This window comes from Ailuropoda melanoleuca, chromosome 14, assembly GCF_002007445.2.
Source record: "Ailuropoda melanoleuca isolate Jingjing chromosome 14, ASM200744v2, whole genome shotgun sequence".
Taxonomy (NCBI): Eukaryota; Metazoa; Chordata; class Mammalia; order Carnivora; family Ursidae; genus Ailuropoda; species Ailuropoda melanoleuca.
In genome coordinates, this window is record NC_048231.1 from 58,166,271 (window position 1) to 58,189,373 (window position 23,103).

At 34.5% G+C, this 23,103-nt stretch overlaps 1 protein-coding gene across 3 annotated transcripts in view; it reads right to left on the minus strand.

The window, feature by feature from the left end:
- ROCK1 (Rho associated coiled-coil containing protein kinase 1) overlaps positions 1 to 23,103 on the minus strand; it is a 148,281-nt gene that overhangs the window by 94,011 nt on the left and 31,167 nt on the right. For all 3 annotated transcript variants that reach the window (XM_011229155.3, XM_011229154.3, XM_011229156.3), the window contains exon 2: positions 17,946 to 18,027. In XM_011229155.3, coding sequence (XP_011227457.1) covers positions 17,946 to 18,027 — 82 coding nt within the window. The remainder of the gene's footprint in view (positions 1 to 17,945; positions 18,028 to 23,103) is intronic.

The window sequence follows — 23,103 nt, forward strand, 5'->3', positions numbered from 1 at the left end:
CTGTGATGAGACATTCCATTTCAAGTTTTCTATTTTCTCTGACTGTTGCTTTCCTTTGAGATGGGAATATTATGATGAGAACTCACTCTGGTAACATCAATATATATTATTTTAGCACAGCTATAGTGTCACTGCAAAGTAAACACAACGCTTTGCCTTTTAACTTCACGAAATAATCCACAGTCCACTGTGCCTCAAAATGACAACATTCAAAGTTCAGTTTTCTTTTTTTTTTTTTTTTGTTTTGACACAAGGTGTATGCACTGGCAATAAAAAATAAAATGTTGTGGTAAGGTGATACACATGGAATGCTGTTCTGCTGTAACTGTACCACTGTGATTTAGCTGAGTAGCAGTGTGAACCAATAACAATGTCATGTATGATTTCTGTCACAACTACTCAATTCAGCCACTGGAGCACAAAACCAGTCACAGACAATACATAAAAATGAATGTGGCAATGTCCCAATAAAACTTTATTTATGGACACTGAAATCTGAATTTCCTATAATTTTCACATGTCATGACATATTTTTCTTTCGACCTTTCATAATCATTTTAAAAATATAAAAAACATTCTTTGTTCATAAGACATACAAAAATAGGTGGTGGGCCAGATTTAGCCTATGGCCTATAGTCTGCCAACCCCTGCTCTGATAGAAACCCAGCTCCCCACAAAGGACACTGCTTCCCTTGCAGCTCTCAAGTGGTGACCTTTACCTTTACTTACATGCCTTATACCACTGGCCCTGAAAGTGGGATAGGTGAACTCCACTATCTCTATACCCCTATCCTAAACCTGCCAGCTTTGATTTTCATGTTATTAGGTTATATTTCTCACTACCTCTCATTATTACTGTAATCTACTGACTCTCGGGTCATCACATTTCATTGTCAGACACTTTTAGTTCCTGGTTTACTGACCTCTCCAACATTCACCTGTTTTAACTCTTAGGGATTTTATTTTATCCACGGACAATATTTCTAATAACCTGGTCTCTCAATACCTTTAAGTTTTCTCCTTCAGTGATCTCATCTGGTACCTTATCGTAACCACTTATAATCTTCCCATAATTTCGATTTCAAATCTTACACCCTTTAAGCACTCCTTACCGGCTTTCCTGCTCACTCCCTCCAATAGCTCAACTCCAACAATGCCCAGCCCCATCTTGGCTCTCTCCTGCTTCATTATACTTAGTTTGGCAAAATCACAATCGTAGTTAAATCCAATTCTCCAACTAACTGTGTCAGCACCCATGCAGTTAAATAAGTCTGGATAAATACATAAAATCATATTGACTGATCCCACTTTAAATTCCCAATCACAAACCTAAAGCTGGCCCCTAATTCTGCTTGGCATCATATTTCACTAGTCTGTTCACTCTCCTACTCTGCTAGAGACCATATTTTACATTTTCTTCCCTATTCTCAAACCTTGCACAGCTCTCCCACTGATCCTCATTCATAGCTAAGACATTTTTGGCTACCACCCTGAATTAAATAAAACAATCAGAAGAAAACTGCCACAGATTTACCACCACACATACATATATATATTTAACTGCCAGCATGTGCTGGTATGTATTTGGTCACCTTTTACTATAGGAGCATACTTCTATTTTACACCAATCTTTCTGCCAGTGATGTCACATCCTTTTTCACTAGTTCAAGGACATGGCTCCAGCAAAACTACCCTCTTTCTCTTGTATCATTAAGTTTTACCTTTTCTAACCAGAACCTATATCATGCTTATTTTTATTCTCATCTTAAATCTCTTCATCGCATTTCTCTCACCAGCTTCTTCTGCCCCATTACTCAAGTTCACTACAGCAAAATCCCTTTAATGTTGTCTATCCTCTCAGTTTCTAAATCTTTCTTCATATTTGCTTTTAAGTCCATTTAGGAGGGATTTGGCCACTACCTTTCTATCAAAGCTGCTTGTCAAAGTCACAAATTACCACCATGTTGCTAAATACAATGACAAATTATCACTTCTCATCCTGACATATCAGCAGCTTTTGACAGTTTGGTCCCTCTCTGCTGGTATACTTTCTTTACTTGACTTCCACATTCTTCCAACAATGCTAAGGATATTTTTTCAACCTCAATAGTTACTTTTCAGTTGCCTTTGCTGGCTCCTCCTCCTCCCAGAGTTCTTAACACTGAGCATCTCAAGGCTTAATCTTTCATAGTGTTTTCTTCTCTGTTTACCTTCATTTCTTTGGTGGCCTTTAAAAGGCATCCTACGAGTCAACAAATTTTTATGGCTAGTCCAGATCTTTCTCTTAAGCTTCATATATATTCAATTGCTTACAAAATATATCTACGTGGGTAATAGACCTCTCAAATTCAATGTGTATGAAACTGAAGAGATGTTTTCACCCACAACCTCTACTTATGATCTCCGTATTTCTGTTAACAATTCAATTTTGCTAAAACCTAGAGAGCATTCTTGACTCCTTTTTTCCCTTACACACCACACCTATCCTTCAGGAAAACATGCTAGCTCTACCTTTGAAATATTATCTCCAATCTGGTAACTTTTCACTTTATACTGCTAACATGCTGGACCAAGCCACTATCATCTCTTCCTAGGATTACTACAATCGCTTCTTAATTGATTTTACTGTGTCTATCCTTGCCTCTCCATAGTTTATTCTTAACCCTAGGTGATATCCTTAAAAACACAAGCCAGAGCATGTCACTCCTCTACTCAAAACTCTCTAATGTCTTGCCATCTCAGCCAGAGCAAAAGTCAAAGATCTTACAATGGCCTACAAGACTCTACATGACCTAGCTTTACTTCTCTGACATCATCCTACTATTCTTCTTGCTCAATTCTCTCCAGCCACAACGGCTTCTTCCTTGCTGACTCTCGCACATGACAGATATATTCCTCCCAAAGCCTTCATACTGGCTATTCCTCTGTATGTCATTCCCTTTCCTCAAACATCTGCTTGGCTCATTCTCTCAAGTACTTCAACAATTTTCTCAAATGTCATTTTTTACTGAGTCCCATGCTAGTCACCTTATTTAAAACTGCAGAATTCTCAAAACTTCCAATCCTTCTTATAGTGTTGTGTTTTTCCCATAATAAGTAATAACTTCTTTGTTACAGAATTTGTTTCGTGCAAAATTATAAATTTGGTAAGCCCTCATTAATTCTAAGACCAATATATAGGATTACATAACCATTAGACCCTTTTACCAATTTCTGATTGTCTACTTTGTTGAGCTAGGTGATGCTGACAGAAAGCTAAGATTCAGAGAAGTGAGTCATTATCCACAGCACAGTAACAAAAAATGAAGTGGGTAAACTGAGTCACAAGTAGACACCATAAGTCTTGACAGGCCACTAACTAGCTGATCAGTTTCTAAATAATTATCAGTTAGCAAAAGAGGCAGAAAGATTGATAATTTATAGTTTCAGGGTTACCAACAATTCAAAAAGATTTCAATCACACAGACTCTTCAATCTAATTTTCTAGAAATCAAATGGATGATTTTTCTTAAGAATCTTAAAAAAAAAAAGTCACAATTTATATCCAGTAAATTCTACTTCTAGAAATTTATCCTAAGGAAGTTAGATATAACGTGGAACTAAGATTTTTACGACAAAAAGTTTTTTAAAATGTAAAGATTGAATAATTTTATATACATATAATGGAGTATTAGGCAACATTTAAAATTGTGTTAAAAAATAAAACAAGACGAAATCAGAAAGGGAGACAAACCATAAGAAACTCTTAATCACAGGAAACAAACTGAGGGTTACTGGAGAGGAGAAGGGTGGGGAGATGGGGTAACTGGGCGATGGACATTAAGGAGGGCATGTGATGTGATGAACACTGGGTATTATATAAGACTAAGAATCACTGACCTCTACCTCTGAAACCAATAATACATTATACATTAATTAACTGAATTTAAATAAAAAAGAAAAAGCAGATAGAATGATATTCAACTATAATATTGAACAAATAAACAGAATAAACTGCACAAGTATATAAACAGAAATATATACTAGTACATGTGAACAGTAAAAAGACCAGAAGGAAATACAGCAAAATAATACTTGCAATCATTTCTGAGTGCAGTAGGATTTCAGATTATTTTATTCCTCACATTTTCTATGTATTTCAAATTTTCTATAATGACTATTGCTTTCTAATGAGAAAAAGACATGTCTGCCACTAAGATCTGAGATTATAAAGCGCACAATAATTTTATGTACCACTATACACTGTAAGACATCCTAATCGTTAAGTTTTTTTAAATGTCGGGATGAAATATAGTAATAAAAGCTATGCACAATACACCATTTGACCAAAATACTGCTACTCTTTGCCTAAAGAAAACTAGTATACCTTGTATACTTTGAGTGTAGTCAAAGAATCCCAAAAAGCTCTAAAATTACATAAAACTTACCTAGAAAATCTACAATACTCAATTCCACAAAAATCTGTTTTAATGCAATAATTATTTTATGCCCAAATCTTCAAATAAAATTCAAAGTCCAGGAAGATGTGCCATGTTTTGCCAGTGTGTGTACACACACACACACACACACACACACACACACACACAGAGTGATGCAGTCTGAGAAACTGATTGGGGAGCGGGAGGAATCAGAATTCTTAACATAGCATAAAATGGCTTTTAGACCTTGTTACTGTCCAGTTCTCCAGTCTTTTATTTCTAGATACTCTCCCCAACACGCTCTACCATTGTCCAGTTATTTGCAATTGCTCACATTACCATACTACTTCAAATCTCCATACCTTTGCAGATATTGATCATGAGCCTAAAATGACTTGCCCCCATATTATCTGACCAACTTATTATCAAATAAGATCTAATCCTATATCTCTTCATCATCCATTGTTGATCTCCTCAAGCAGATGGGCTAACTCCCTCTCCTCTGAAACACCACAATTTCTCTATTATTTCCTCTATCAATCTGGACTGAAATTGTTTATACAGCTATGTTTCTTCTATTATACAGTACATTCCCATTTCCGTTAAGGATAGAGACCACACTTCATTCATGGATATGTCCTTGATGTACACAGATGCTCAATGATACTTATTGAAACACTAAAAACATTTAATGATATTATTTATAAATGGAGACAAATCAACTACCTGCAGCTCTTACCTATTCAGGAACAACAGAAAAGCCAGTCACTATTACTTACTCCAAAACAAAAAAAGTATATATCTAAAAATCAATCTTGGATTTTTCAAAATGCTAAACATAGAACTACCATGTGACCCAACAATTCCACTTCTAGGTATTTACCCAAGAGAAATGAAATGTATGCCCACATACAAACTTGCACACAAATGTTCATAGCAGCAGTATTCATGATGGCCAGAAAGCAGACACAACATGAATGTTCATCAAGAGATGAATGGATAAACAAAATATGCTAGATGGATCTACAAATGGAATATTATTTGGCAATTAAAAAATATGTGCTACTGGGGCACCTGGGTGGCACGGCGGTTAAGCGTCTGCCTTCGGCTCAGGGCGTGATCCCGGCGTTATGGGATCGAGCCCCACATCAGGCTCCTCCGCTATGAGCCTGCTTCTCTCTCCCACTCCCCCTGCCTGTGTTCCCTCTCTCGCTGGCTGTCTCTATCTCTGTCGCATAAATAAAAATAAAATCTTTAAAAAAAAAAAAATATGTGCTACAACACATAAACAAATCTTGAATACATCATACTAAGTTCAAAAAGTCAGTCACAAAAGACCACATATATAATTTCATCTACAGGTAATGTCCATTATCTATGGTAAATCTATACTGACATAAAATACATTAATCATTGGCTAGGGCTGAGGAGCTTAGGGAAAAATGGGAGTGACTGCTAATGCATATGGGGTTTCTTTATGAGGTGATGAAAAATGTTCTAGAAATGACTGGTAAAGGCTGCACAACTCTAAAATTATATACAAAAAACGAACTGTATACTTCAAATGGGTGAATTTTACAGTATATAAATTATATCTCAACAAAACTATTTAACAAATCAATCTTAGGTCTGGCAATGATTTTTATATATAATACCAAAAGCATAATTCATAACAGAAATAACTGATTAATTAGGCTATCAAAATAAAAAACTCCTGCTGTGTGAAAGACAGTATATACAACCTTTTGAGTCTGGAGGTGGAGCTTATTGATCCCCCTGCCCACAAGCGTAGGCTGAACTAGTGATCAGATTCCAAACGAAAGGGTATGGAAAGGGAAAATAGTAACTTTCCAGGAGAGAAGCTTGGGAGACTACTATTTTAAATCTTTTTTTTTTTTTAAAGATTTTATTTATTTATTTGACAGAGATAGAGACAGCCAGCGAGAGAGGGAACACAAGCAGGGGGAGTGGGAGAGGAAGAAGCAGGCTCATAGCAGAGGAGCCTGATGTGGGGCTCGAACCCATAACGCCGGGATCACGCCCTGAGCTGAAGGCAGACGCTTAACCGCTGTGCCACCCAGGCGCCCCGGGAGACTACTATTTTAAACCAAGTGATAATAAAAGACATTACCATTGGTAAATCATGATACCACAAACCTATAACCCCAGTCTACAGTCAGACAAACACAAACTGTGGGACATTCTACAAAATACCTGATCAGTAATCTTCAAAACTGTCAAGGTCATAAAAAAAATAAGCGAAGACTGAGAAACTATCACAGACTGGAGGAGACTAAGGAGAAATGGCAACTGAATACACTGGATTCTGGAACCAAAACCAAAAGAGATTAATGGAAAAACTAAAGTATGTAATTAGTTAACAGTAATGCCAATTTTAATTTGTTAGTTCTGTCAATGTGCCATGTTATATAAAATGTTAACATCAGGGAAAACCGGGTAAAGGGCATACAGCAATCTCTATTCTTGCAACTTTCCCATGAGTTTATTATATGATTTATTTTAAAAAATAAAGAGGATATTTAACATTCTTTTTTAAAAAAAATCTAATTTAGTGGTATTTCATTTGTAATAACTTCAAACAAGCTTTTGTAATATCACAGGTCATACTGCATAATTTATTCAATTTTACGGCTTCATTTTAAAATCCCAACTTTTATACTACCTTTGGTATAAACTGCATTTGGCACTATATATCAAAATGTAAATTGGATACAACTTTCGACTCAGCAATTCCTGGATTCACTCCAAAGAAAGAAGCAGCAAGTATACACCAAATTGTATGCACAAGAACGTTCATCACAGCCTTATATATACTAGTGGAAAACTGGAAGGAATTTAAGTGTCCACTATTACAGGAAGTTTTTAAAATTAAGGTACATTAAATGGAATATATTCATTTTTAAAAATGCATTATCTATACTTATTGACATAAAAAGATATTTTGCAACCTACACTTCACAGAACACACTGTTGATAGCTGACAAATTTCCCCTATTGATTCATATTTGTGTTCTAACTCTTTGATCTAACAATATATATTTGCTATGATGAACATCACTGTATACTTGCAGAGCTGTTTTTGCAGGATACATTTCTTTAAGTAAAAGATTAGGTTAAGCTCATGAACATTATTAGTTTTAAAATACACTGTCCAACTGCCCTCCAAAATGACTGCACCAATTTTCATCTTACTCAACAGTCACCGATCCTTTCTTAACTTTCTCATTCAGATGGGGGGTGTCTTTTTCTTATTTTAACCCATATCTGTTGAAATATTAATACATTTGTTCAACTATTAACTGTTCAATGGTCATTTATATCTTTTCCCCTTTATACTATATATTTGGCTACTTGGTCCATTTTTAAAAATTGTGTTTTTCTTATTGATTAGAAGAGTCTGTTCTTATAACAGAAATATAATTTTTTAAATATATTGTATTTTTTTTCAGTTTGTCACTGTTCTTTATAAATTTGTCTTTCCTTATAGTTTTGAAAAGGCAAAAATCTGTCAATGTTTCCTTTACAGTTGCTAGTCCTAGAACCCTTCTTTTAAAAAAATACATTCCCTACTTGAAGACTATATAATTTCATCTAGTACCTTATGTCTTTACATTTCTAATGTTATGAAGTAGAGACTGAAATTCATTTTCTCTTCATAGGGATATCCAATACAAATTACTGAATAATCTACCTTTTCCCCAATAACATGTCATGTTAAACTTATATCAAATTTTCATATAATAAAAAAGTATGCTTCTTCACCCTCTATGATGATCTATTGGTCTTCGTCCTTCAAGAAAGTACTATTTTTCTTATACTTCAGTATACAATTGAAGAATTAATCCCAATATAGTATGATTACAATCCTGTCCCCACCTCCCAGAAATAGAAATACACTCACCATTCAAGTGCTAGAGTTACCAAACTATGCAAGCCATTTATAGACCTAATATGCAACAAAATCAAGCTTGCCAAAACCTTACTACATTCCAATGCTTTCTGGCTGGACAATGTCCCACATTATGCAGACTCCTATATGTACCTTAATATTTGGTGTACAGGAGTTTTTGGTGTTTTAAAATTTATTTATTTAAGAGAGAGAGAGAGAGAGAGAGCACTCACGCAAGAGTGGGGGAGGGGCAGAGGGAGAGAATCTTCAAGCAGACTTCCCACTGAGGGTGGAGCTTGACACAGGGCTTGATCCCATGACCCCTAAGATTGTAAGCCCAGCTGAAACCAAGAGTCAGACGCTTAACTGAGTGAGCCACCCAGGCACCCTGAAATTTATCCTTTTTAAATGTAGAACAGTATATTACATAAATTCTGCTTTTAGAATTGTTGCTCCTTAGAATTCCTGAAAAAGTACAGACCTCTAACTACATCAAACTTTATACTCCAAGTAGGTGAAAACCATCTTTAGTTTTACTAGAGATAATGTAATACGCATCTTCAATATTACAGTATATAATGAGATACTATTAGGAGAAACTAGTCACAAGCATTAAAATGAGGGGTTTTCTACAAGTCATAAAATCTTGTGATGCTTTGTTTGAATTATTATTATGACCTTAATTTAAAGTGAGAAAAAGTCTTCCCTTTTCTATTGAGAATATGTACCTTTTGTGTAATTCTACAAGGAGCTACGGCAAACACAGTCAAGTTGTTTTTACTTCCCTGGATAAACAATGAATTCTTCCATGATATTAGAATATGCTGAACTGAGAATAACTTATTTCTCCTTCAAATTTTTAATCCAAAATAACCGCTTACTGATTTTAATCACCAACCAATGAATAGCTAATTTAAAGATAACAGTAACATTCAACTACCATAATAATCACTTAATAAGTAAAAAGGTTTCATGATTTTATAAATTTTGAAAGTATAAAGAAGCATTTTATGTTTTGAAACCTGCCAGAGGAATGGCATATTAAAACTTCAAGACAGTAGAAAGAGGAATAAACTTTCTAATGACCATTCCTGCCTGTTTACATAAAAACAAATACCTAGGGGCGCCTGGGTGGCACAGCGGTTGAGCATCTGCCTTCGGCTCAGGGCGTGATCCCGGCGTTATGGGATCGAGCCCCACATCAGGCTCCTCTGCTATGAGCCTGCTTCTTCCTCTCCCACTCCCCCTGCTTGTGTTCCCTCTCTCGCTGGCTGTCTCTATCTCTGTCGAATAAATAAATAAAATCTTAAAAAAAAAAAACCTAATTAAATGTTTGTAAATCCATGAAATCTCATTTTTGGAAGGAGATTAAGAAAGTAACCACTAGAGAAAAGGTTAAGCTCCATTTTATGAAACATTAAAATGTTGTATGATTGGTTACCAAACATAAGTGCTTGGAAAAATAAACAAAAACTTTAGATACAACCCTTTTACAATGATAAATGTAATGTAATCCTTTAATATAATGATTTAATACGATGATACAATGATTTACCCTTTAAAATGATAAGAGAAACTTTGGAAAGAAATTTTCCATGTCTCAACCGAAATTTTTTGTTCTTGCCAAGTGTAGCTTATTCGCTGATTTATCTGTATGCTTCTTCTTGATTTGATGATTTTACATGTGTGGCTATCTTTTTTAGAGATCACTATTCTGAGACAGTTTAACAATAACTAAATATGTATATCACCAACTCTAGGCTAGTGATTACATCTGGAAGAGGAAGACATGCGGCCCACAGCCTCAGTTGTAACTTAAAATCTTATTTTGAACAAAAGACCAGAAGCAAATAGAGCAAAATATTAACTACTAATTTAACTGTGATCATGGATACACAGATATGTGTTATATCAATTCATGTGGGGTAATAAAAACAATTTAAAAAGAAAATGATCATATCCAAACTCTACTAACAAAAGAATACTTTCCAGATCATCTCTAACAAGTCAGCATTTAACCTCTAATACATCTGACAAATATTTAATGCGTACCTAATATTTAACCAGGTTTCAAGACACAAATACAAGTGCCCCTGGTCTCATGACACTTCCATGCTAGTGATGAGGGAAGAAGAGGAATGAATACCAAATAATCACACAAATAAATATAACCTAACTGTGATAAGTGCACAAGAGGCCATGAAAGCACATATCTAGCACAGTACATCTGACCTAGCTCCAGGGGTTAGGAAACTAGAGTAAATGCTTATTTGAAATTTAAAGGATGACTCCTTTAAGTTGGATGGGGTTAGAAGTAATTTTCGAAAGAGGAAAACATCTAAAAGTACTGTGGCAAAGATATCAGAGCGCTTTCTAGGAACTAAGTATAAGCTGTATGGTGGCAGTATAAGGAAACAAAGGAGTAGCAATACAGATAAGAATGTAACTTGAAAGGTGATGCAGTGGATTGTATGAAAGGCTGAGAGTGAGATTTGACTTAAGCAATTTGCAGTTGAAAAAGAATCCTCTGGCAGCAATGTAGATAACCAACTGTAAATGCGGAAAAAGAGATAAACTAAGACTAGAGAGAAGACTTACCGAGATCAATCAATGGAGACGATGAAGCCTGAACAAGAACAGTTGTAACAGAAAACAAAGTTCAAGCTTCTGTCAAGACTCCTACTGACCAAAATCTACATTCGTGGGTCTTTTCTTCAGTTTATAATAAGACCATTTGTTTATCTTTAATTTTCTGGCAGCTTCACTATTCTCCCAAGGTTTTCTAAAGACCCTCAACACATCAGCACGTTCATTCAACATTCTAGGGTGTAATCTGCCTAGAACTGGGAATGTAAAGTACTTTGAAGAGTTCAAATTTCTTCTCCTCCTCTGAACTTCAATTCCTTTAAGTTTTTAAAAATAATGAGAATGAAAATAAAAAACAGTCTCATTTCTAAGTAATTTTTTTTATCCCATCCATCAACCCAAAAGCCCCAACCTAACATTTCAGTCTTTTCTGCCATCTGTCCTCCTTATCCCTTCCCATCATCATCAACCAAGTTCAATTTATACCAAATTTCTGGTTCCTCAAAAATAATCATACTTTTAGATGGCTCTCTGACTTAACAAATGCTATTCCCTCTCTGCCTGAATTGTTCTTCCTCAATTAAGAAATCTAGCCTGGGGGCACCTGGGTCGTTCAGTCAGCTGGGCACCAGGCTCTTGGTTTGGCTCAGGTCACGATCTCTCAAATAAATAAATCTTTAAAAGAAAAAAAAAATCTAGCCTGGTCTTTTAAGACTCAACTTAAATATTAACTTTCCTTCTTAAAGACTTTTTTTTTTACTACCTCAAGATCTGTGTGTCATTACATTCTCTACAAAGTTCAATTATAAAAGTACATATATATATAAAGTATATATATAAAAGTGACTATTTGCTCCTGTATTTCCCTTCACAAGATGGTAAGATCTACAGTTTTAAAGAAAAACACTGTCTTATTCTTCATGTCTTTTGTGACCGGACATGAAAAAAAATATACCAAGAATAAATGGTCTCACGGGGCGCCTGGGTGGCTCAGTCGTTTAGGCGTCCGACACTAGGTTTCCACTCTGGTCGTGATCTCAGAGTCGTGGGATGAAGCCCCACTTTGAGATCCACACTGGATGTGGAGCCTGCCTGGAATTCTCTCTCTCCCCCTCCCCACCCCACCCAGCTCTCTCAAAAATGAATGAATGAATGAATGGTGGTGGTGTGTGGTAAATTCATCACTTTCTCATACATCTTCAACCCATTACTCTAAATGGAGAGTGATGAGTGGGGGAAGTTACTTCTGTTTTCTTGAGAACTTCTCACAAATCTTTGCTCATCACAGGCTTTTGGCCTAACCCAATTTTTGTATTTACGCTACTCTTTCACATTTATCTCTGGATATGTACTCATACTTGATATGGTTGTTTCCAATCTGAACTAAGAACTTCTGTGAAATAACCCTGATTTCTTGAGCTAAAACTTTCCTATATTTATTCCTTTTTGAAATTCATCCTTCACCTGGCATCACACTATTAATAGGATTTATCTTTTAAATAAATTTGATTAAATCTCCTAAGCTTGGAGCACGTGCCTGACTGTGCCCAGCATTTCTTTCCTTCATTAATATAAAGTCTTGGGCAGTAGTTCTCAACTGAGAGCAGTTCTGATGCCTAGGCGACACTTGGCAAAGTCTTGAGACATTTTTGGTTATCACAACTGAGGGAAGGAGAAGAGTATGCTACTGGCATCTAGAAGGTAGAGGCAGGGATGCTACTAAATATCCTACAATGCAAAGGACAGCCCCTCCCCACAACAGAGTTATCTGACCCAAAATGTCAACAGTGCCACTTCTGAGAAAACCCGGTCTAAAATGAACTGAATGCTTTGTCTCAAGGTCTCTATCACATCCCAAATGCTAACCAAAACTCAGAAAAGCTAATTATTCTCATTATTTTCTCAATAAATAAATTATTGGCAAAGCAAATAAAAAGTCTGTCAACTGTTAATATACTTTTATAAATAGAGAGCTGCTCCACGATCACTCCCAGAGCTAACATGCCACATTTGTAATCTATAAGGAAAGCTATAGTATGCTACCATAAAATACCATTTCAGGGTTTATTTTTTATCCAAACAAACACTCTCTACCACATTTTTACTCTCAGATTCATGGAATTCCTCATACAATGCTCTTCCCTCTTCTATTATCTTCTTTTAGACTGGTTAGAGTTGTTTAATAAGTTTGCTTTTCTACTAACATAATTATGAATCCTTTACCCCAAATCTCAGTGACATTCATTACAGTTTACAAACATATACAGTCATAATCACTGTTCCCAAATTCTCCCTTTCTCCTCCTTCCAATGCACTCCCTCAAACATGTTTCTTCTAAAATGTGACTAACTCCCACCATTTTATCTGGATCTAATGGCTAGTTAAAATTCACCTTAAAATCTTTATTAGTTAAGTAAGGATGATAAACATTTTCTTTGTAGTCCTTATTATTCAGGTGTACCCAGAGTTCAGAAAAGCAAATCTTTATATTTAACTAATTATTCAGTCAAATGGTCACAGATTCTCATTTCCCTTTCAGTCTGTAAACGCTCTTCAATATGAAGAGATGAAAATTAACAGCTTGTAATATAGTTAGGCCTGAAGTTTAAAATACTTCAAACTGCTATGCTTTAAAGCTATTACACTCTAGTGAGACTTCAGCTGAATTACTAAAGAGAAAGATTTTATCCCATGTTCCAGGTGTATCCTTAGATCACCATATCTGGTATCTGTCAGCAAAAAGCAATTCAAAGCTAAACACTCACCTTTAGTAAAAAAAATCTGATGTACTTACCAATGAAATCTACAAATATCCACATAATTGAATTTCAGCAGAATATAAAATCCTATCATTCTATGAAGATCTATTACTTTGTGTGAAGTATTACATAAATACAACTTGAGTTGAAGGGGAATGTTACGTCCTACAAACAGAATCATACAGTACCCTTTTGTGCCTGGCTTTTTCCATCTACCACAATGCTTTTGAGATTTATTGACGCTACTGCACATACCAGTTAATTTACTCCTTTTTACTGTTAAATATTCCATTATGTGGATGTAACACAATTTGTTTATCCATTACCAACTGATGGGCATTTAAGTAGCTTCCAGTTTACAGCAATTTTGAATAAAGCCACCTTAAACATTCTAACAGAGGTCTTTGCGTGGACACATGCTTTCGTTTCTCTTGGATAAATGCCCAGAAGTGGGATTCCTGGGTCATACGGTAAATGCATGTGTAAGTTTATTTTAAAAAAGTCAAACTGTTTTCCAGAGTGCCTTACTATTTTACAAACCATCCAGCGATGTGCCAGAGTTCAGTTGCTCCACATTTTCACATATACTTGACAGTTTTTAAATTTTTTGTTATTTTAATACATGTGTTATAGTATCTCATTGTGGCCATAATCTGAAACTATCCAATGACTAAACAAGCTGCATATTGGCCAACTGTGTATCTTCTTTGGAGAAATGACTACTCAAATCACTTGTTCATTTTTATTTTTTTTTATTTTTTTATTTTTTTTAAAGATTTTATTTATTTATTCTACAGAGAGACAGTCAGCGAGAGAGGGAACACAAGCAGGGGGAGTGGGAAAGGAAGAAGCAGGCTCATAGCGGAGGAGCCTGATGTGGGGCTCGATCCCACAACGCCGGGATCATGCCCTGAGCTGAAGGCAGACGCTTAACCGCTGTGCCACCCAGGCGCCCCACTTGTTCATTTTTAAATTAGGTTATCTTTTTATTGTTGACTTGTAAGACTTACTTATATATTCTATATACCACTCCTTTATCAGGTATACGATATTTTCTCCCATTCTGTGGGTTATCTTTTCACTCTCTTTATAGTGCCCTTTGAAGCACAAAAGTTTTTAATTTTGATGATGTCCATTTTATTTATTTTTCTTTAGTTGCTTGTACTTAAGGTATTATATCTAAGAAACTTACTAATTCAAGAGCATAAAGATTTATGCCAACATTTTCTTCTAAGAGTTTTATAGTTTGGGGGCGCCTGGGTGGCGCAGTCATTAAGCATCTGCCTTCAGCTCAGGGCGTGATCCCGGCGTTATGGGATCAAGCCCCACATCAGGCTCCTCCGCTATGAGCCTTGCTTCTTCTTCTCCCACTCCCCCCGCTTGTGTTCCCTCTCTCGCTGGCTGTCTCTATCTCTGTCAAATAAATAAATAAAATCTTTAAAAAAAAAAAAAGTTTTATAGTTTGGCTCTTATATTCTGAATTAATCTTGTATATGGTGTAAGGTTGGAATCCAACTTCATTCTTTTACATAGAGATATCTAGTTGTCTGAGCAGCATTTGTTGAAAAGACTTTCCCCTTTCACATGTTTTGCAATTATTTTCTCCCAGTCTATGGCACATGTTTTCATTTTCCTAGCAGTATCTTCTGAAGAGAAAAAGTTTTGAATTTTGATGAAGCCTAAATCTATCTTCTTTTAAAAGCGGTTTGTGTTATTTGTGTCCCATCTAAGAAAGTCTTGCCTAACCAGTCACAAATATTTTCTGTATTTTCTTCTATAAGTGCTGTTTTAGCTCTTAAGTCTAGTCTATGAAAAATTTTGAGTTACTTTTTGTATATGGTGTGAAGTAAGGTTCGAATTCTGAATTACCTTGTCACCTTTGCTGAAAATAAGTTGACTGTGTATGTATGGGTCTATTTCTGGATTCTCTATTTTGTTCTATTTATTTATGTTTATTCTTTCATTAGTATTATATAGTCTTGATCTTGAAAATCCTATAGTGTTAGTTCTCCAGGTTTGTTCTTACTTTCCCAAATTGCTTTGGCTATTCCAGATCCTTCACATTTTCATATGAATTTTAGAATTGCCAGTCACTTCATACAAAAAAAAAAAAAAAAAAAACCACACACACACAAAAACCTGCTTAGTCTCTGAGAATATACGGATTCTATTTATAATATGGAGACTCTTACCATTTTATTATTGAATTGTCCAATCCATGAACATTGAATATCTACTCTTGTTCTTTTTTAGGTCTTCTATAATTTCAGTAATATTATGTAGTTTTCAGTATATAAGTCTTATACATACTTTGTCAAATTTATCCTTAAATTTGTCATGTTTTTGCTTCTACTGTAAATGGTGCTCTATTTGTTATAGCAACTTCAAATTGGTTGTTGCTAATATATAGTGTACAATTGCTTTCTGCATATTAATCTAATTTGCGGTCTTTACTGAAATTAATTAGTTCTTACAGCTTTTCGAGTAGAATCTTGAGATTTTTGTATACATAAAAGCATGCTGTCTGAATAAAAACTTTTTTACTTCTTCCTTTTTATATCTGTATGATTTTTCTTTATTTTACCCTGCACTGTCTAGAACTTCCAGGACAATGTTGAATGAAAGTGGTAATATGAAGAGACTTGTCGTTTTCCAACCTTAGAGGGAAGCATTTAGTCATACATAATCAAATACAATCTAATTGTTGGTTTTTTGTAGATTCTCTTTATCACTGTAAGGAAGTTTCTTTCAATTCCTAGTTTGCAGAGATATATTTTTTAATCAAAAACGATACTGAATTTTATCAAATGCTTTTTCTGATCTCCTAAGATGATATTATGAATTTTCTTCTTTAATATGTTAATATGGAAAATTACACTAATTGATTTTTGAAACTTGAACTAACTTTACAATGCAATCCTGGTATAAAACTTCCTTCGTCACAATTTTTACATAATGCTATAATTTGGTAAAATTTTGTTATGTTACTCTCTGTACTTGTTTCCAATTTAAAAACTAGACTAAACTATATAGGTTTATCAGTTAAAGTTTACTTTAGGCTTTATACTTTCATTTTATTTTACTTATTTCTACTGTGGCTATTGATATTTCTATTTTAAAATGTAATAAAAAGACATATTATGAAAGCAGTAATGTTGCATAATAAAATGAGTAATAAATTAAGAAAGCATGTGTTCCAATCCTTGCTGTCCACTTTACAAAATCACACAGCCCCTCCTTTGCACCAATGAGCATTTATTCTTTGCCTCTCATCTAAGAAATGGTCAAGATTCTCCACCATGTTAGTTCTTTTGCTCTATTTTTAAGTAGGTTGGTAAACAAATGTAAACAGTAATAAAATTCTCCTGTAATTTCAGTAAGATGTGAGAAATTAAGAAAATTTATAGTTAAAAAGTTCCCAAATCAGGTTCTGGCACCAATACCAAAATAAAATTTCGTTGAATAAATATTTTTATAAAAAAACCAAGACACCTAAAAAAAATTAAATTGATAGGTAAAATTCTGAGGCAAGATTTCAAAGTGTAAAAACAATAAATACAGCAAAGTAAAAAGATATGACTAGAAAAATAAACTTTTCTAATGAAACATACGCAACCAAAATGAGTAACACTAAAACCAGCCCAACCCAAATGTATCACTATGTACAGTTCAGGAACAGAAATAAAGAAATGGAGTGGGAAAGATTTTATGATTTAAATTTTATTATCGTTTTTTAAGATTAAAAGTTTGAAACTATCTTAATAAATTCTGTAATTAAATTTTAAGTGATAAAATCTTAATATCAAAATCTAAAAAGGCTTTTAGAAAAGAAAATCTGTAAAGCTTATAAGCCAGCTTTCACGGAGAAAATTCTCATCTCAATGGTAGGAGGGCTTTTCATGTGCAATCTGCTCTTACCTGGAGGTATTAAAATGAACAGCTGATGATTTACAAAAGAAAAATAGAGGATAAATATAACACTACTGAAATTCAGGGACATGTATGTATATTATTATTTTAACATACTTATTTCAGCCATTACTTTTCATTCCTTTTTCTGCAAAATATTTTATAAAATATTCTCCTGCTAGGCACTCAAATTAATAAGCTAATTAATAATGTTTCTTTCCTGTTTCCTGCTCATTTTATGTAGGAATTTTAGATGAAATAACCAGAGTAGACAGAAGAAAAAAAAAAAATGGGCTTGATTTTATCTAAGTGAAGACTTTGTTATATACAGTCTGTCATTAACCTCCACAAAAAATTACTTACATCTGCTTAAAAAGTTGTCAATATTTTTGTTTTTTCTTAAGGCAGGAAAATCCAAATCATATACCAAAGCATCCAATCCATCCTAAACAAATAAACAAACAAACAGTTAGTTTTTTGGATCACACTATGAACACTTTCCTTTTTTATGAGTAAAGAATAAAACATATGCTTTAACATTTAATTTGCCCTCACTCATATACCTTGCATTCATTTAACACCTCTTACAAGGTTACATGGGTACCACAAAAAGATAAAATTTGTTTTTATTTATTTCATATATAGATTTTTCACCTTCTAAATCGCCCAGGAGCAAAATCAACACAAACTGGCTACACATGACTTCAAAGCATGCCCTTTCCCTCCTAAGGGCGTGAAATTTTACTTTCATTACCCTGACTACTACATTTATCCTTATTTCACATTCATCAAAAACAAATGGACTGTATTTGTTACTATCAGTATTTTACAAGGTAGGAGCTAAATGTTAGTGCCTAAAATTTGATGTTTAGTATAAAATAAATTCTGCATTTAGATACATTTTTTAATTACAAAAACACACTGGGTTTTTATAAGAGTCTCTTTCTTTCTTTGAAGCACTTTATAGGACAACCATTAGTAAAGGACAAACATGGGCTTTTACTTTTAAGTGGATTTTTAAATATTATCTAAGCAAGTGCAGGACAATGTGAAGGTGTACCAATCAGTGTTGAAGTAGGAATGTATCTATTCAGTTTATATCTTATGGCAGGAGCAGTTTATGTCTTATGGCAGGAGCAGGAAGAACATTCAGATAATCCCAAGTAATCTTCATTTTATTTAGCTGGGGAAATTCAGCTAAGCCCAAGAATAAAAACAGAGGCAACAGAGGAAGACACACCTTCTGCAGACCTTGTACAGTCATGTTCATCAAAGGTTGAAGGAAAAATTAAAGCCAGAGGATAAGTGTGATCACTCAGTTATTTTAGAATACAAGTACTTAAAATATTTCCCTAGGAAACCAGAAAGCAGAGTCAAATTTAAACATGCCTTAAAATATATCACTGGAGGCACTTGGGTGGCATCTGCCTTTGGCTCAGGTCATGATCCCAGGGTCCTGGGACCGAGTCCTGCATCGGGCTCCCTGCTCAGTGGGGAATTTGCTTCTCCCTCTCCCTCTGAACCTCCTTCCTGCTTGTTCTCTCTCTCTAATAAATAAATAAAATCTTTTAAAAATATAGTATTGCATGAATTGGAAACTGAACATGGAAAAACAGGTAATAATACTAATGCTGTTATTGCTTGAAGAGACAAACCCACCCAATTAGTGGCTTTTCAAAATTCAGTTTGTGCAGATCTGAAGAAAAAGCTCTGCCACTAATGCAAATTTATCTATCTTTAAGATACATTTCCTAGAGTCTTCTAAGCAATTTGAATAGTTCTGTTAATTCTTTTTACAGAAAAAAAGAACTTTTCATGAAAACACGATTTTTAGGAAGACCAGCTGATGCTTGGTCTATTCTAAATTAGAAAACCGAACCAAGGGTGCCTGGGTGGCTTAGGCAGTTAAGCGACTGCCTTCACCTCAGGTCGCGGTCCTGGAGTCCCAGCATCCAGGCGCCCTGCTCAGTGGGGAGTCCGCTTCTCCCTCTAACCCTCCCTCCTCTCGTTCTCTCTCTCAAATAAATAAATAAATAAATAAATAAATAAATAAATAAATAAATAATCTTTTTTAAAAAAGGGAAACCAAACCAATAAATATGTGAACTCTCTATGTTCTAGGAAAAGATAACTTAAATATGATTTTTTTAAAAAGACCTTTAAGTTCTTTAAGGCAGAAACCACAGTTAATATCTCATTTTTTCCCACAGCACCTTGCACAATGACTAAACAAGTAGGCATAAAATGTACATTAAGCTAGGGATTTTTATGCTCAACAGCAACGGCATTACATTATTCAAGAAATATTTTTCTTAAAGTTTCAGTGTATTGGGTCACTCCCCAAAATTAGACTAGAGAGTAGTCCAAGTACTACTGATGACACAAGAAAAATTTTAGGCAAAATTTTAGTACCTTAAAGTTGTCTGGAAAATAATCTCAATATATTATTATATTTTATAATAACTATTATTTTAAGAGTTCCTCGTAAATATCTACTTCCAAAGACACTTGCAAATTTTAAAAGATTCAGAACTAAATTATAATAGCTTAAATTGTTTTCCAGTATCAAATGAAACATTAAAAAGTAAGAGAAATATATACTAAATTTTACTCATATGCTCTCTTTGGTAAATATATCGAAAACAACTGCTTCCAATCTTATTCCACATAAGTTTTTTTTAATTACTAAATGTTAGGTATAAAAGAACCTCAAAAATTACCTTGTTGAATGACCTTATCAAATAGTGATCAAAAATATTAACTGACTTGTCCCAATACTAGCTGGTAAGCTGTATCAAAGTAAAAATGCTAACTCTTAGTTTAGTAGTTTAAGATATAACATGACCATGATAAAAACATGATTGAAAAAATCCTGAATCTCTTAAAAATGAAGTTAGGAATTGAGAATAAATATGTCTATTTAAACTCAAGCTGTACTGTTAAAAAATTAATAGAAAACTACAAGTCATTCTTCTAACTAGAAAGGACACTGGCTAGGACTCAAACCTGTTTTATTACACCACTGCTCCCTCTTCTGCACGACCTTCCTTAAACTACCTATAAAAACTAACAGTTCCCCTTGTCTTAGAGTTATTTTTTACCTCAGTCTTCAAGCTAGATTTCAAATGTCTTGAGTAAGGTAAGCCCCAGAATTGAGCATCACATTTTACTCATAATATAGTAGATAAGACTATTGGCTCTCCTAATTCGACAATTATTTCCCCCTTAGACCTTCCTAATTTAACTGTGATCTTGTTCAAGCCACCCAACTTCCTCCATGAGCTTCCTTCAAGGAGTGGAAAGACTTTCCTCAGCTTCAGGAGGTTGGTTCTAAACAGTCTAATCTAAACCCAACACCGTGGCCCATTACTCTTGCCAGTGTTCACTTTAAGTACAGGAACATGGTAATAATCTGTCACATGAGACATGAGGGAAAACCTACAGAAGGATTCTGGGGGGAAAGTTTCTTCTCTCTTAAAAAGTTATACACGTAAGAAATATCTTCCTTTCAAAAGAAATTGTCATGTCTGTATGTGACACCTAAAACAACAGCAGCCATCTTGCAGACTCAAAGAAGTTGGTAGAAGACAAAGCCAAGCACAATGAGAGCAACAGAGCCAAGGATGGAAGGAACGTGGGTCCCTGACGATTCAATCACTGAATTAATCTACTCTGGAGCCACTCTACCCATGCCTGAGATAATGAATTGTCACTCTACCCATGCATTGGATTTTCTATTTCTTATAACTTAAAGCATCCTAACTAAAATACATAGCAAGGGCTCAATAAATGTCACCGAACTGGAACAGCACTAACCAATGCATACGTTATAGGGACTTGTTTCACGGAAAGGGTGAGAGAATTGCCCATTCAACAGTAAGGACAGGGGCAAGACGGGGCTGACAAAAGTGTCACTCTTTGGTAAATGTTGTTTGTGTAAGTGGACATAACTATGGGGATGAATGATTTTTGAGTCATGCTTAATAATAAAATGAATTCCAGATGGGTCAAAAGAATTCAACCATGAAGATATAAAGCAAAGCATTTTAAAGAAAAAAACATAGTATATTTGCATGCTACTATTGGGAGGACAAGTCAAATAACCTTTCCGAGGTTTTCTCTTTTGTAAAATGAGGATAATTACTACCTACAACTCATAATGGATTTGTGAGAATTAAATGAGTGAAGTATGTAAAGTGACCCTTAATGGTCCCACCTCCTCCTCCTTTTATTTCTCTGACATTTGAAAGTTTTACAAATTAGTCTCACTATTGCTAGAAATGACATAAAGAGAAAAATAGACATTTTAGTTATGCAGTCATAGAACTCTAAGAGTAAATCTTAGGTCACTATGTTATAAATCCTTTTCCAACATAGTAATCCCCATCCATGATTTTTTTTTTTTTTAACATCAGGTACCTGACTTTTTGCTTGGCCTCAGAATTCGATCACACACTTGTTAATGGAAAACTAGATGTCTCCACTAATTGTATATGGTAACTAGGTGTCTGGACCTATAATCATACAGTTCTAATTTTATAGTAGAGTATGAGATAACGTATGGCTTTTCAGGATCGTCCATAAGTAAAATTTATATGCCTTTTATCAGAGAAATAAGAACAAAAAGGTATCTAGTGTAATCTAAAGCATATACAAAACAGAGGCTATGGGGAGTCAAGACACTGTGGTGGAGGAGAGGGACACAGGCTTCCACTTTCATGCAGTGGGTAAGTTACACGAGGACTATTTCCAACCATAAATTGGGGCAAGGAATTCTGACTTTTATCCAACACTCTAAAGTTCCGTAAATAATGAATAAGACTTTCCCACTTTCTAAAGTCCAAATTCTAGTACCAGAACTCAGGATCTTAACAGAAATTAACGTTCCTCCAAGTGCTAAAACAATTTACAAGGAGTAACAGCCAAAACATGTAGTCCTACTGCTCCTTCACTTAATTTTATTATTTAGGCTGAAGGAAAGCTACCCTCTACTTTCACAACATCCCATTATATAGTTTAATCATCAATTTAAGAACCGAAGAGGAAAGGACACATAAGAGAGGAACCAATGTCAAAGAATTACAATAATTAAATTATTTACTACTCATAGTCAAACAATGAGAGTAGACCAGTTATAGCAGTATATTTTGAAAGAGGCTAGTCACATTGGAGAAGTACTTTCAAACAAACACAAAAAGGAAGGCATAATTAATTACAAATTTAACATTTTACAATATCTAAGGAACAAACATTTCACATTTCCTAAGAAGCACTGTTGTTATTATAAGGAAAAGATCTCACAACAGAACTTAAGCAAAAGAAGCAGCAGGAGAAAATTATTCAACTAAACACTGTTACAAACTTTAATTCTCTGGATAATTTTGAATTACAAAAGTAAGACTTCTTTGTAAAATATCATTTAGGATCAAATCCATTACTAATAATACATTTGTTGTTAGACAGGAAATATAATGGCAGGAGGAAAGCAAGATATACTATGTGTAAAAAGCATTCATTTTTA